This window comes from Brachypodium distachyon, chromosome 4 (genome assembly GCF_000005505.3).
Source record: "Brachypodium distachyon strain Bd21 chromosome 4, Brachypodium_distachyon_v3.0, whole genome shotgun sequence".
Lineage (NCBI taxonomy): Eukaryota > Viridiplantae > Streptophyta > Magnoliopsida > Poales > Poaceae > Brachypodium > Brachypodium distachyon.
Window position 1 is genome coordinate 10,810,042 of NC_016134.3, and position 15,219 is coordinate 10,825,260.

At 47.2% G+C, this 15,219-nt stretch overlaps 1 protein-coding gene and 1 pseudogene across 1 annotated transcript; both read left to right on the plus strand.

Annotated features, from left to right (window-relative positions):
* Positions 1 to 146: 146 nt before the first annotated feature.
* Positions 147 to 4,634, plus strand: LOC100833931 (probable LRR receptor-like serine/threonine-protein kinase At3g47570). The gene is made up of 2 exons (XM_003577221.4): positions 147 to 3,871; positions 3,999 to 4,634. Exons 1-2 carry the CDS (start codon positions 964 to 966, stop codon positions 4,385 to 4,387), a joined length of 3,297 nt encoding a protein of 1,098 aa, XP_003577269.1. The 5' UTR covers positions 147 to 963; the 3' UTR covers positions 4,388 to 4,634.
* A 1,157-nt stretch (positions 4,635 to 5,791) lies between these two features.
* LOC100844600 lies at positions 5,792 to 12,752 on the plus strand (annotated as a pseudogene).
* The last annotated feature ends 2,467 nt before the right edge of the window (positions 12,753 to 15,219 follow it).

The window sequence follows — 15,219 nt, forward strand, 5'->3', positions numbered from 1 at the left end:
TGGGGGCTGGGTCAGCATCTCCGCGGACCGGAGAGAGGAGGAGGGGCGGAGGTTGCTCGCGTCGACGGTTAAGTTAATTTCCGTCCCTCCCGCGCGGCGACGAGCGGCGTAGTCGACGGCGGCCAGTACTACTCCGATGGGTGAGCGCAACTTTCCTACCTACCACTGATCTCACTTTTAGTCCCATACTGCTCGTCGAGTTGGTAGCATATGGTTGGTAGCACGTACGGTTAGCACCAAGTGATTAGGTCTTGGGAGTTTCGTAGAGTCTGCGATTAGGATCTAGCAGGTCACATGATTCACATGTTTGTCACTTCAATGAAGTTTAACTGCTATAATTGTTTGCTTTACATGCTAAATATGGTAACAACCGTGCCCTGCGGTGACCGCAAGGGGGTCACTATGATCGATTTGTTTGAAACACAAAGCAGGATTTTCTGTTCTACATGTAGAAATCCCGTAATGTCTGCAAAATTAAACCAGCTTGTACCAAATTCACCACCACTCTTTTCCCTGGACGTGCATTCGGATGCATGTTTGACTGACTATTTTCTTTTCTTTGAAAGATTGTTTGACTGACTTACACTGTAAGTACCCTGCGTGTCACTTGGGTCAGGACTATGACAGCGATGCTAACCGTGACCTGAGGGGACCGCAGGATTAGATGATCGATGTGTGTGTGTGGGGTACAAACATTTTGGTCTGATAACTATATACTTGAGAAGAGGACAGACCTAGCTAGCTTGACCTGATATTTCCAGGACGTGTGGCACTAACATTATGGTCTGATAGCTATATTATTGACTGTTGACTATACTTGAATGATTGATGAAGGTGTGGCACCAAAAACAGGATAAGATCCTGGAGAAATTGAAGTCCATATAATTCACCACCCACTTTAATTTGCACCGCACAGAAGCAAATCACAACAGATCAATAGACAGACAGACAGGCAGCTGATCAATGGCCTCTTGCATCCCCATCATCGCTCTATTAGCGCTGATATCGGCCGTCTCAGCTTCTTCTCCGGGTCCTATCAGCGGCAATGGCAGCGATGCGGACCTCGCCGTGCTGCTGGCTTTCAAAGCCCAGATCGCTGACCCTCTCGGCATCCTCGCCGGCAGCTGGGCAGCCAACCGATCCTTCTGCCTCTGGGTTGGGATCACTTGCAGCCACCGCCGGCGACGTGTGACTGCGTTGTCGCTGCCGGACACTCTCCTCCTTGGATCCATATCTCCTCATGTCGGTAATCTCACTTTCCTCTCCGTCCTCAACCTGACCAACACCAACCTCGCAGGCTCCATCCCAGACGAACTTGGTAGGCTAAGCTGGCTTCGATATCTTTCTCTCAGTGGAAACACCCTATCCAATGGTATTCCTCCAGCCCTTGGAAACCTCACAAAGCTCGAGTTCCTTGATCTAGGTCGCAACCAACTCTCGGGCCAGATCCCTCCTGACCTGCTGTTGTGTTTACAAAACCTTAGGAACATTTCTCTCAAGGGGAATTACTTGAGTGGCCAGATACCACCCAATATGTTCAATAACACGCCTTCCTTGAGGTACATCCGCCTCGGAAACAACAGCTTATCAGGTCCTATACCTGACAGTGTTGCCTCCCTCTCCAAGCTTGAGTTTATGAACCTGCAATTTAATCAGCTCTTGGGCCCGGTCCCACAAGCCATGTACAACATGTCCAAGTTGCAAGCGATGATCCTCCCGTATAACGACTTAACGGGGCCAATTCCGGACAATCGAAGTTTTAGCCTACCAATGTTGCAAATTATTTCCCTTAATTCCAACAAATTTGTCGGGCGGTTTCCCTTGGCGCTTGCCTCGTGTCAGCACCTTGAAATACTTTCTCTGTCCGACAATCATTTTACAGATGTTGTACCGACATGGGTAACCAAATTTCAACATCTCAAATGGCTTTCCTTGGGTATTAACAACCTTGTTGGCTCGATCCAGTCTGGTCTTAGCAATCTCACCGGTCTTTGTAAACTAGACCTCAACCGCGGCAACCTGAAAGGGGAGATTCCGCCAGAAGTAGGTCTATTGCAGGAACTCTCGTATCTCCATTTTGGAGGCAACCAACTAACAGGTATAATTCCAGCTTCCCTTGGTGACTTGTCCAAATTGTCCTACCTATATCTAGAAGCAAATCAATTGTCCGGTCAAGTGCCTAGAACGCTTGGTAAAATTGCAGCTTTGAAAAGGCTTCTTCTATTTAGCAACAATTTAGAGGGAGATTTGGACTTCTTGCCTGCTCTCTCCAATTGCAGAAAACTCGAAGACCTTGTCATGTCGCAAAATTATTTCACGGGTACCATCCCAGAAGGTGTGGGAAACCTCTCTACTAAATTAATCACTTTTCGTGCAGGTTACAACAAGTTAACTGGTGGACTTCCATCTACACTCTCAAACTTAAGCAACCTAAACTGGATAGATGTTTCTTACAACCTACTCACTGAGGCAATCCCAGAATCCATCACCTCGATGGAAAATCTCGTGGTGCTTAATTTGTCCAGAAATAACATTCTAGGCCCTATCCCAACAAAAATCAGTATGCTCAAGAGTCTAGAGAGACTGTTTCTCGATGGAAACAAATTCCTTGGCTCTATTCCAAGCAACATCGGTAACCTCAGCAGGTTAGAATATATTGATTTATCCAGTAATTTATTAAGTTCAGCGCCACCTGCAAGCTTGTTCCAACTTGACAGACTCATCCAACTAAATATTTCTTACAATTCCTTTTCTGGTGCGCTACCGGCTGATGTTGGTCAGCTAACACAAATCAATCAAATAGACCTTTCTTCCAACTCCTTGATTGGAAGACTCCCAGAATCATTTGGACAACTTATGATGATAACCTACCTAAATTTGTCACACAACTCGTTTGAAGGCCTCGTTCGAGACTCACTTGAAAAGCTAACTAGCTTATCATCGTTAGATCTCTCCTCCAATAATCTCTCTGGTACCATTCCTAGATTTCTTGCCAATTTCACATACTTGACTACCTTGAACCTCTCCTTTAATAGGCTAGATGGTCAGATACCCGAGGGAGGTGTTTTCTTCAACCTCACATTGCAATCTTTGATTGGTAATCCTGGGCTTTGTGGGGCTCCACGCCTTGGATTTTCTCCATGTCTTGATAAATCTCTTTCAAGTAATAGACATTTGATGAACTTTCTACTCCCAGCTGTCATCATAACTTTTAGCACAATTGCTGTTTTCTTATACCTATGGATCAGAAAGAAACTTAAGACAAAGAGAGAGATCAAAATTTCTGCCCATCCAACCGATGGAATAGGCCATCAGATAGTCTCCTATCACGAGCTCATTCGTGCCACCAACAATTTTAGTGAAGATAACATCTTGGGATCAGGAAGCTTTGGAAAAGTCTTCAAGGGCCAGATGAACAGTGGCTTGGTGGTCGCCATAAAAGTTCTGGACATGCAGCTGGACCAGGCCATCCGTAGTTTTGATGCCGAATGTCGAGTCCTTAGCATGGCACGGCACCGCAACCTGATACGGATACACAACACCTGTTCTAACCTAGACTTCAGAGCGCTTGTGCTTCCGTACATGCCAAATGGCAGCTTAGAGACGCTCCTACACCAATATCATAGTACAATTCACTTGGGGTTCCTTGAGAGGCTGGGCATCATGCTCGATGTGTCGATGGCAATGGAATATTTGCACCATGAGCACTACCAGGTGATACTGCACTGTGACTTGAAGCCTAGCAATGTGCTTTTTGACGACGACATGACTGCACATGTGGCGGACTTTGGCATTGCCAGGTTGCTTCTAGGTGATGACAACTCCATGATATCTGCGGGCATGCCTGGAACAATTGGGTACATGGCACCAGGTACTCAATAAGCTAGCCCTTGTTATCTTACCAAATGCACTGATTAAGCCGTTGATTAATTGTGAACCCACTGTACAATATGGTTGAACAACTACATATTAATTGTTTCTCTGTAATTTTTTGGCAGAGTATGGGTCTCTTGGAAAAGCATCACGGAAAAGTGACGTGTTCAGCTACGGGATCATGCTCCTTGAAGTCTTCACGAGACGGAGGCCCACAGATGCAATGTTCGACGGAGAACTAAGCCTTAGGCAGTGGGTTGACAAGGCATTTCCTGGAGAGCTTATCCATGTCGCTGATGTCCAATTGCTTCAAGACTCCTCCTCTAGCTGCAGTGTGGACAACGACTTTCTTGTGCCCGTACTCGAGCTAGGTTTGCTATGCTCTTGTGAATCGCCCGAGGAAAGGATGACGATGAACGATGTGGTTGTGAAGCTCAGGAAGATCAAAACGGAGTACACCAAACGGAGAGCGGCGGTGCAGACTTCCGAGTGCCGCACAGCAGCACAGCAGTGATTCGTCACCCTTTTTATATCCGTCAATGTCTCTTTGTGGATTCCCTTTTCTGTTCTTTTTTCTTTTCGGATAGGGATGTATCAGGTTCTTCTGCAATAAGAACAACACAAGGCCTTGCTGCCTTGGGCTAGATGGGTCTGTGTATTGGGCGAACTGAGCCTAGCTCAGGTAGGAATCAGCCCACCAAGGTTTAAGTCCCAGACTTGGTATGAGTGCTTGCATTTTCTGGATTTATTTCAGACTTTAACCTGCGTTGTGCTTTCAGTGGGAGTGACGTACCCGTCAACTACGAGGCGCCTGCGGTGACTTCGTCAATATCAAGATGATCGGTCGGTGGTTCAGTCTCTCGGAGGTGCTCATATGGGTAGAGTGTGCGTGCGTCAATTACGAGTCGTCTGCGGTGACTTCGTCAAACTCAAGATGATCGGCCGGTGGCTCAGTCTCTCGGAGATGCTCATAGAGGTAGGGTGTGCGTGCGTCCGTTCATAGGGATGAGTGTGCGTGCGTGTGTAGGTGCTTGCGTCTGTACTGTGTTTACTAAAAAAAAATAACGCCTTGTACGTGAGTCCCCACATAATACATCTCGACCAGCCCAGCCCAGCCCATATCGCATTTGCATCGAGAACATCACGTCCAACCCAACAGCACGTATCGAATTGCACGGAGCGCCCAGAGCTGACGGAAACTTTGGCATCACCTATGTTCTTCTGGTAAAACTTGGCAACAAATTAACAATTTAATACTTACATATTGATAGGACATTTAATATATGTAGATACACAGTATAAACCAGGAGATTATTTATGAGGAGATATATAGAATACTATGATCGATGTTTGACGAAATCGAAGAGATATATATAGTCCTAATTGGAGATTCTTAATTGTTTCAATACATGGCATCATGTCCTAATTAAACGACACATTCCGTACACACGAGATATATATCCGTACACACGAGACCATGCAAACTTCAAAGGCGATTTCATATATATTCTGCCGGTAATTAATTAATAAAACTTCAACGGCAAGTCTGTAAATTTGCCGGCAATTAACTCGTAATTAACGGCACTAATGCAAAATTGCCTTCTAAAAATAACCGATATGAAACGCTGCCTGCGCGCAGCAAAGTGCGCCCTTTAATTTAAGTACCTGGTGTATAGTGAGATCTCCACGATTTTTTTTACTCGCTCCGTCGCATATTAAGTGACTATTATTACACGTCCCGACGTTTTTGATATAGATGCATCCATGTACAAATTTGAGTCAAGGGAGTACTCAAGACTTCCCCTATGTATATGCGTGCTGGCGGCCTCCTCCAATTATTACCGCAGAGAACAACGTTGCGGTGAAGTCTAGAGTACTCCAGACTACACAGAGATATTCTGGTCCTAGTGGTGTCAACATGGTTCATGGGGATCAGGGGAAGATGGTGCAGGAGGTGGCCGCCGAGCTTCTCAATGGCGGACTTCCGGACAGGTACGTGCTAAGCGAAGAGAAGCGCCCAAACACTACTGTTGCACAGCCGTCCTGCAAGCTCGCTGCTACGATCCCCATTGTGGACGTGAGCCGTCTGGCCGAGTCGCCTGAGGAGGCCGCCAAGCTCGGCTCGGCGCTCCAGTCATGGGGCCCCTTCGTGGCCACCGGCCATGGCATGTCCAAGGAGTTCATGGATGAGATTCTTGATGCCACGAGGGAGTTCTTCCACTCGCCGCTTGAGCAGAAGCAGAAGTGCAGCAACGTGATCCTGATCGACGACGACGACGACGATGAGGCTTGTAAGGTGTGTATGCTTTCTCTTGTACTAATATTCCTAAAGCAATATAGTACTACTTTGTTCATATAAGTCTTCCGGTTAGGCCTTGTTATTTCTAAGTACTTAGTGCATATAAGTTGTGATTTAACGTGAGCGGATTCGCCCGGAATCACAACGGTCTTGTTTCAACGTGAGTGGCATAGCTGTCCGGATTCAAGACTTGCTTTAACGTGAGTGGCTCTGCCGCCCGGAAGCTTACACTAAGTAAGTAGAAATAAAAAAGGACTAATCAACTACACCAAAGTAGCTGGTATAGGTGAATAGGCCCTCTCGTAGTGTGTTAGGTCCACCTCGAATTCTCTACAATTGGTATCAGAGCAGGCGGTCCGGGACCGTCATTTGGAGGAAGAGTTGTAAGCACGGGGTGCTTGCTTTGTTCGGTGCAACAAGAAGGTGCTGAGGGGAGACTCTGCTGGTGCACAGTCTAGGACTGTGAAGCTGGTCCGGGACCAAAGCTTACTTGACGCTGGGCGCAAGTCACCATGGCGGATCTTGCTAGCTCAAGCAGCGGGATCAGGAAGCTTAATAGCCACAACTATGGCTATTGGCAGACCTGCATGGAGTCCTACCTACAAGGTCAGGACCTATGGGAGGTCGTTGCGGGCACCGAAGCATTTCCTCCAGAGAATGCTGATGCCTTGCGGAAATGGAAGATCAAGTCAGGGAAGGTCATGTTTGTATTAAAGACGACCATCGAAGAGGACCTATTGGAGCACATCCGTGATGAGAAGACACCTAAGGAGGCATGGGAGACTTTGGCAAAGCTATTCTCAAGGAAAAATGAAGCACGGCTCCAGCTCTTGGAAAATGAGCTCGCAGGTATCTCACAAGGCAATCTATCCATCAGTCAATATTTTTCGAAGGTGAAGTTTATTTGCCGTGAGATATCCCAACTTGCCCCGGATGAGAAGGTGAGCGAGACTCGGATGAAGAGAATCATCATCCACGGTCTTAGACCCGAATACAATGGGTTTATGGCTGCGGTGATGGGATGGCCTACTCCACCTTCAGTAGTGGAGTTGGAGAATTTATTGGTAAATCAAGAGGAGTTAGCTAAGAAGATGGGGAGCATAACCATAAAGGAAGAAGAGGAGGCACTTTTCACTAAGAAGAAGAGCCCACACCAAAAACAATGGAAGCCCAAGCCTAAGTGGACAGAAGGTGGGAAAGAACATCCAAAGGAGAGAAGCAACTCTTCAGGGGGAGACCAACGAGAAAGACAAGGACCAAAATGGTACGAGAAGAATGCAAGGAGACCAAGTGATGGATGCTTCAATTGTGGCAAGGCAGGTCACTTTGCTCGAGAATGCCGATTTCGAAGGAGGTCAAATTATGGATGCTCCAATTGTGGTAAGAAAGGTCACCTTACTCGAGAATGTCGATATCCAAGAAGGCGTTATGAAGGGAATGTGGCCACCACAAAAGAGAAAGAGGAGATCACTCTAGAAGCATCCATGAGCGAAGAAGAATGGGACGCCGAAGCTGGATACTCTCAAGAGGTTGACATAGAAGACTTGGAGGAAAACATGGAAGTGCCAGCCCTTGCAATGGATGAAGAAGAGTTGGAGGAAGATATGGAGGCACCAGCCTTTGCGATGGATGAAGAAGAGTTGGAGGAAGACATGGAGCCACCAGTCTTTGCAACGGATGAAAAAGAGTTGGAGGAGGACATGGAGGCGCTAGCCCTTGCAGCAATCAAGGATCCAAAAATCAACTACAAAGATGATTGGATCGTTGATTCTGGGTGCTCCAACTATATGACTAATGATGACAACAAGCTGCAAGATATGACCGAGTGCAAGGGAGGAAAAATGGTGCTGACAGCTAACAACTCCAAGCTATCGATTTCCCATGTTGGAAAGACAGCCGTTCCAAGGTATGGTCCTCAACAACTCCAACTTGAGAGAGTCTATCACGTCCCAGGCTTGAAAAAGAATCTGTTGTCAGTACCTCAACTGACAGCAGAAGGGAAGTATGTTCTGTTTGGTCCACAAGAAGTAGCAATCTTCAGAAGGCTCAAGGTGATCGGCACACCCATTATGGAAGGGAAAAAGAGAGACTCACTCTTTGTGCTCTCTGCTGAGTCAGCATATGTAGACAAGACTCGGAAGAATGAGACGGCTGATCTTTGGCATGTGCGGCTTGGACACGTCAGCTACCACAAGTTGAAGGAGATGATGGAGAAGCACGTAGTGAAGGGGCTTCCTGATCTTGATATCTGTACAGACATGGTGTGTGCTGGATGTCAGTATGGCAAGGCCCACCAATTGCCATACAAGGAGTCGCAGCATCAGTCAAAGGTACCTCTAGAGCTCATACACTCAGATGTCTTTGGCCCAGTCAAGCAAATATCACTTGGAGGCATGAGATACATGGTGACCTTCATCGACGACTTCTCAAGGTACGTTTGGGTATACTTTATGAAGGAGAAGTCTGAGACCTTTATGAAATTTAACGAATTTAAGGATATGATAGAAGGTGAACTCGAGTATAAGATACGGTGCCTACGCACTGACAATGGGAGAGAATATTTATCCAATGAGTTCACCATCTATCTCGAGAAAATAAGATAAAAAGGCAGTTAACTTGCCCTAATACTCCACAACAAAATGGAGTAGCGGAGCGCAAGAATTGTCACCTTGCGGAAACTTGTCGGAGTATGTTGCATGCCAAAAATGTTCCTGGAAGATTCTGGGCCGAGTGTATGAGGACTGCAGCTCATGTGATTAATAAGCTACCACAAGTGAGGTTGGGGTTCAAATCACCACATGAGAAGCTTTGGAGGATGAAACCAGCCATCAGCCACCTCAAGGTATTTGGTTGTGTATGCTATATCTTTGTGCCAGATCACCTAAGAACCAAGTTTGAAAAGAAGTCGAAGAGGTGTATCTTTGTTGGTTACGATGATGCTTGAAAAGGATGGAGGTGTTGTGATCCAACCACAGGTAAATGTCACACCTCAAGGAACATTGTGTTCGATGAAGCTTCTTCATGGTGGTCCCCTAAGAAAGAAGAGATTCCTGAATCACCTGACGTGGAGGAGGTTATAGAAGAAGAAAGAGATCAGAAGTTAGAAACCCCAAGTGAAGGAGAAATGAGCTCACCAAGTAAGACCAAGAGTCCGTGGAAGACTGGCATACACCAACCTGAAGAGCCACAAACCGAGGAGCATGATCAAGAACTTCGAAGATCAACAAGACCCAGGAAGCCCAATCCAAGGTACGCTAATGCTGCTCTTGCCGATGAGTCTTTACCTATTGAGCCATCTTCCTATGAAGAAGCAGCACGAGGCCCTAAGTGGCAAAAGGCGATGGAAGAAGAGATTAAGGCACAAAAGGAAAACCAAACATGGGACTTAGTGCCAAAGCCAAAGGACGTGAAGCCAATATCCTGCAAATGGGTCTACAAAGTGAAAACCCGAACAGATGGCTCAATTGAAAGGTATAAAGCTCGACTTGTGGCACGAGGTTTCTCGCAGGAGTATGGACTGGATTACGAAGAAACATTCAGTTCGGTGGCAAAAATCACAACAGTTCGAGTCTTGCTTGCATTGGCTGCCAGCAAGTCTTGGGAGTTGTGGCAGATGGATGTTAAGAATGCCTTTCTGCATGGAGAACTTGACAAGGAGATTTACATGGAGCAGCCAAAGGGGTTTGAGAGCAAGAAATACCCCGAGCATGTCTGCAAACTAAAGAAGGCACTCTACGGGCTAAAGCAAGCACCAAGAGCATGGTACGGAAAGATCGGTGAGTTCCTAGTACACAATGGCTTTAAAGTTGCTTCATCAGACTCTAGTTTATTTGTGATGGCCAAGGAAGGAAGACTAGCAATAGTTCTAGTCTATGTTGATGACTTGATCATCACGGGAGATTACTCCGAGGAGATAGAAAGGACAAGGGAAAATCTCTCCGTGAGATTTCAAATGAAGGAACTTGGTGAGTTAAGACACTTCCTTGGACTTGAGGTGGAGCACACTAAGAATGGGATATTCTTAGGCCAACAAAAGTATGCGAAGGACCTTCTTAAGAGGTATGGGATGCTTGACTGCAAACCTATTTCCACTCCTATGGATCCTAACGCAAGACTTCAAAAAGACAAAGGAAAGAACTTGGAGGATGCAACCATGTATCGGCAACTGGTCGGGAGTCTTATCTATCTGACACTTAGTCGGCCAGATATTTCCTATGCCGTTGGAGTGGCAAGCCGATACATGAGCACACCAAAGAAGCCTCACCTTGATGCAATAAGGCGAATACTTAGGTATGTCAAAGACACCTTAAATTATGGCATCCTATATAAGAAAACAAAAGAATGCCAGGTTATTGGTTACTGCGACGCCGACTACGCCGGAGATTGTGATACACGGAGATCAACCACTGGATATCTCTTCAGTCTTGGATCGGGAGCCATAACATGGTGCAGCAAAAGGCAACCTACAGTGGCACTATCAAGTACTGAAGCAGAATATCGATCAGCGGCAGTGGCAGCACAAGAAAGCACCTGGCTTAAACAATTGATGGAAGACCTTCATCAAACTCTAAAAGATCAGGTATGGATTTTCTGTGATAACTTATCCACCATAAGGCTAGCAGAAAATCCTGTCTTCCATGCAAGGACAAAGCACATAGAGGTGCACTACCACTACATTAGAGAAAAGGTCCTTAAGGGGGAAATTGAGATGGTGCCAACAAAGACAGAAGACCAGACTGCAGATATCCTCACCAAGAGTCTCAACAAATCAAAGTTCGAGAAGTTTCGAGAAGCTCTTGGCATGGTCACCAAAGAAGCTTTGCATTGAGGGGGAGTGTTGGAGAATACAATGCAAGCTTCTAGAGTGTTCTCAATATTACAAGAAAGAAGACATTACTATGGAATACTCTAGAATATAAAATAAATAAAAGAGGGAACCTTCTAGTGTTTAGATATGCATGAAGAATTATGTAGAAGCTTTGGAATACTCTAGAATAGGAGTTTAAAATAAATAAATAGGAAACCTTCTAGTACCTAGATATTTATGTAGAAGCGTGTGGAAGGCTTTAGATATTTTGTATCAATGGCTAAGATTTTGACACATGTCAAAGATCCAATGGCCATGTAGTTCTATAAATAGAGGCCCTTGCCTCACACCTTGTGTAGTAGAGAATAAGAAGGTGAAGAAGGTGGAGAACAAGGTGTGAGCAAGTGTAAGGTGTGTATGCTCTCTCTTGTACTAATATTCTTAAGCAATATAGTACTACTTTGTTCATATAAGTCTCCCGGTTAGGCCTTGTTATTTCTAAGTACTTAGTGCATATAAGTTGTGATTTAACGTGAGCGGATTCGCCCGGAATCACAACGGTCTTGTTTCAACGTGAGTGGCATAGCCGCCCGGATTCAAGACTTGCTTTAACGTGAGTGGCTCTGCCGCCCGGAAGCTTGCACTAAGTAAGTAGAAATAAAAAGGGACTAATCAACTAGCTGGTATAGGTGAATAGGCCCTCTCGTAGTGTGTTAGGTCCAGCTCGAATTCTCTACAAGGCTAAGTTGAAGTTCCAGAACGAAGGATATGGCGTGGACCGCATTGATTCGGACGAGCAAGTCCTCGACTGGTGCGACCGGCTCTGGCTCCAGCTCCAGCCCGAGGACGAGAGAAGGCTCCAGTTCTGGCCACAACCTCTCAGGTAGACAGTATTTCAGTCCAAGATTTATGCTACTACCTTTGATTTTTACTAAGTCAGTCACAATTAATATGGATCGGAGGTACGGAGTAGTATTATATTTTTTGGAGAGCATGCATATAATGTGATGAGTGAATGTCTGATTTGCATTGGCAAGCAGCTTCTGCACGAGCACACGCTGGAGAGTGGGAGAGTGACCATGGAGGTGCTCAAGGCCATGGCGAAGCTTGTGGGGCAGAAGGAGGACTTCTTCATCGAGATGGTGGGCGAGAGGTTCAAATCCTACACCAGGTTCACCTACTACCCGCCCTGCCCGCGCTCGGACCTCGTCAACGGGCTCAAGCCCCACACGGACAACTCCGTCGTCCTGCTCCTCCTCATGGACAAGGACGTCACCGGCCTCCAGGTGCTCAAAGATGGCAGCTGGATCGACGTTCCTGTTCTCGGTCACGACCTACTCGTCGGCGGCGACGAGGGGATGGAGGTATATATGTGCTCGATTACATATGAAGTACTCCTTTCGTTTCTAAATATAAGAAGTTCTAGCTTTGTCCTAAGTTAAATTTCTTTGACCAAATTTATGTATGCATACAGATCGTTAGCAACGCGGTCTTCAAGGCGCCGTGGCACCGCGTGGTGACGAACGCCGAGAAGGATAGGATGTCGCTAGCGGTGTTCTACCAGCCGGAGCCGGAGAGGATCATAGGGCCGCCAGGGAAACTTGTTCATGAGGAGCGCCCGCCATTCTTCAAGAGGTGCTTGGTTCAAACCTTGGCCGATGGCTATTGGGACGCGTTTGCGGTGGGCAACCGCACCGTGGACTTCCTCAATGTCAGGATTAATGATGAGGCGGCGGTGGCTAAAAACTGAATAATTAATTAGCCATCTCGATGTTGTGGTTTTTTTTTTACCAAAGCAGCGGCGCCGATTCATTAATTAAGAGTTGGAATATACAAGCGCAAAGCGCAAAGCAAAACGGAAGAGACAGAGCTACAGAGCAGGGAAAAGTAAGGAATAGTAAACCCTAGCGGCTACTCGGGGGGTCTCACGGTCTCGAACCAAGTCTTCTCATCCATTAGAGTTTGGCGACACCGCGAAGGCCTGCCGCCTGCCACAGGCGGACCTCTTCAACAACATCGGCAGCCACAGCGGAGGGTGGGCGACCTGAGGATTTAAAAACACGCTGGTTCCTTTCAAGCCAAACGAACCACCAGGACGCCATGATGAGGCCGCCGAAGCTCTCCCTGTCGGCGGCGCATGTGAGGTGGGAGGCGTCCTTGTCCCACCAGGAGATAAGATCGCAGGCCGGAGCGGCAGCGCAGAGGAGCGACGCAAGCCACAGTCAGGGTAGGAGGGAGTTCCACACCTGGACCGTGAAGGAGCAGGCCGAGAAAAGGTGGAGGGCGGTCTCAGGTTGCGTGAAACAGAGCTGGCAGGTGGTAACATGAGCAATGTTGCGCTTCACCAGCTGATCCGCCGTCAGACATTTGCCAAGGCACGCGAGCCAGGCGTTGAACTGCACCTTCGGCGGGATCTTGGTTTGCAGACGAGAGCATGTAGAGGAGAACGGGTCCTGCCCAAGAACTGAGCTCAATATGCACTCGCCGCAGAGTAAGAATCGCCCAATTTCCATACGAGCCTGTCATCCTGATCAGAAAGCTGAACAGTTTGTAAGAGCACCCAGAGCTCGACAAACTGGTTCAAGACAGCTGGGGGGGGGGGATCCTTTTTGATTGCTTGGATCCAACCCCCCTGGTGCAGCGCCGCAGCAACAAAGGTCTTCTTCTTGAGCGAATGAGCAAATAGCAGTGGGTAGCGAGAGTGAAGGGGGGAGCCATTGAGCCAAGTGTTGAACCAAAAGGATGCCTTCAACCCATTACCGATGACAACAATGGAGCAAGCTTCGAACAGCGCCCTAGACAGCCGGTCTTGACCAAAGGGTTCGACCTGGGCGGGGGAGCCCCAGCCTTTCCATAGCCACAGCACCCGAAGGGCCATGGAGTGGCGTTGTAGACAAGGAATACCAAGGCCTCCGAGAAGCTTAGGCGCACAGACGCGATTCCAGGCCACCAGACATTTAGCGCCAGGAGTATGATCGGTACCAGACCAAAGGAAAGCACGACAGAGCCTGCCAATTTGCTTGATCACCCACACGGGGTTCTTAATGACCACCATCTGGAACGTCGGCAAGGCAGAGAGCACTACATTTATAAGCACAAGCCTCCCCGCCCGGCTCATGAATTGCCCTTGCCAGCCCGCCAGCTTCCGGCTCACCTTGTCGCTGAGAGGCTGGAAATCTCCTCTAGAGAGGCGCTTGTTAGAGAGAGGCATTCCGAGATAGAGGCAGGGGGAGGACCCAATGCTGCATGGTAGGGCCGTGGAGATCCGCCCCAGATCAATCTCCCCACATTGGATCGGGTACAAACTGCTCTTCGCAAAGTTGATCTTCAGGCCGGTGGCATTGCCGAAGAGATTCAATAAGGAAGCCGCAGCAGAAGCCTCAAGAACAGATGGCTGGATGAAAATCATCACATCATCGGCATAGATGGTGGTACGAGATATTGCCCTTCTCGGGAACTGTGCAAAAAGGCCCAGTGGCTGGATGGCACATCATCACATCATCGGCATAGATGGCTGGATGAAAATCATCACATCATCGGCATAGATCGTTAGCAACACGGTCTTCAAGACGCCGTGGCACCACGTGGTGACGAACGCCGAGAAGGAGAGGATGTCCCTGGTGGTGTTCTACCAACCGGAGCCGGAGAGGATCGTAGGGCTTCCCGGGGAACTTGTTCATGAGGAGCGCCCGCCATTCTTCAAGAGGTGCTTGGTTCAAACCTTGGCCGATGGCTATTGGGACACGTTTGCGGTGGGCGACCGCACCGTGGACTTCCTCAATGTCAGGATTAATGATGAGGCGGTGGTGGCTAAAAATTGAATAATTAATCGGCCATCTCGATGTTGTTTTTTCTCTCGTGCACACAAATAATGTTTAGTTTTTCCAGCACCAAATTAAATTCCATCACCATATGTTTCTTTTTTTTAATTATCTAGCCATATGTTGAAGACTCCGGTCAATGTAGTGACAATAAGAGCTGATAGATGTACTCCATGGAATACATTATACTTCCTCCGTTACATATTAAGTGACTCAAATTTACCAAATATGAATGTATTTATACCCAAAAAGCGTCTAGATACATGTAATATTTCGTCACTTAACATAGGACGGAGGGGGTATAAATGAAATGGTTATTTGTCCAGTTGATTGAGAAAAATAGTTATTCCTTGGTCAATGAGTAATTATCTGTTGTTGTTCTAGAAAACAACAGAAGTACAGTGTGCCAATGCTTGATG

Coding starts and splice junctions, on each gene's coding strand:
- LOC100833931 (XM_003577221.4), top strand. CDS start 964: ATGGCCTCTTGCATCCCCATCATCGCTCTATTAGCGCTGATATCGGCC. Junction 3,872..3,998: donor AATTGGGTACATGGCACCAG/GTACTCAATAAG, acceptor ATTTTTTGGCAG/AGTATGGGTCTCTTGGAAAA.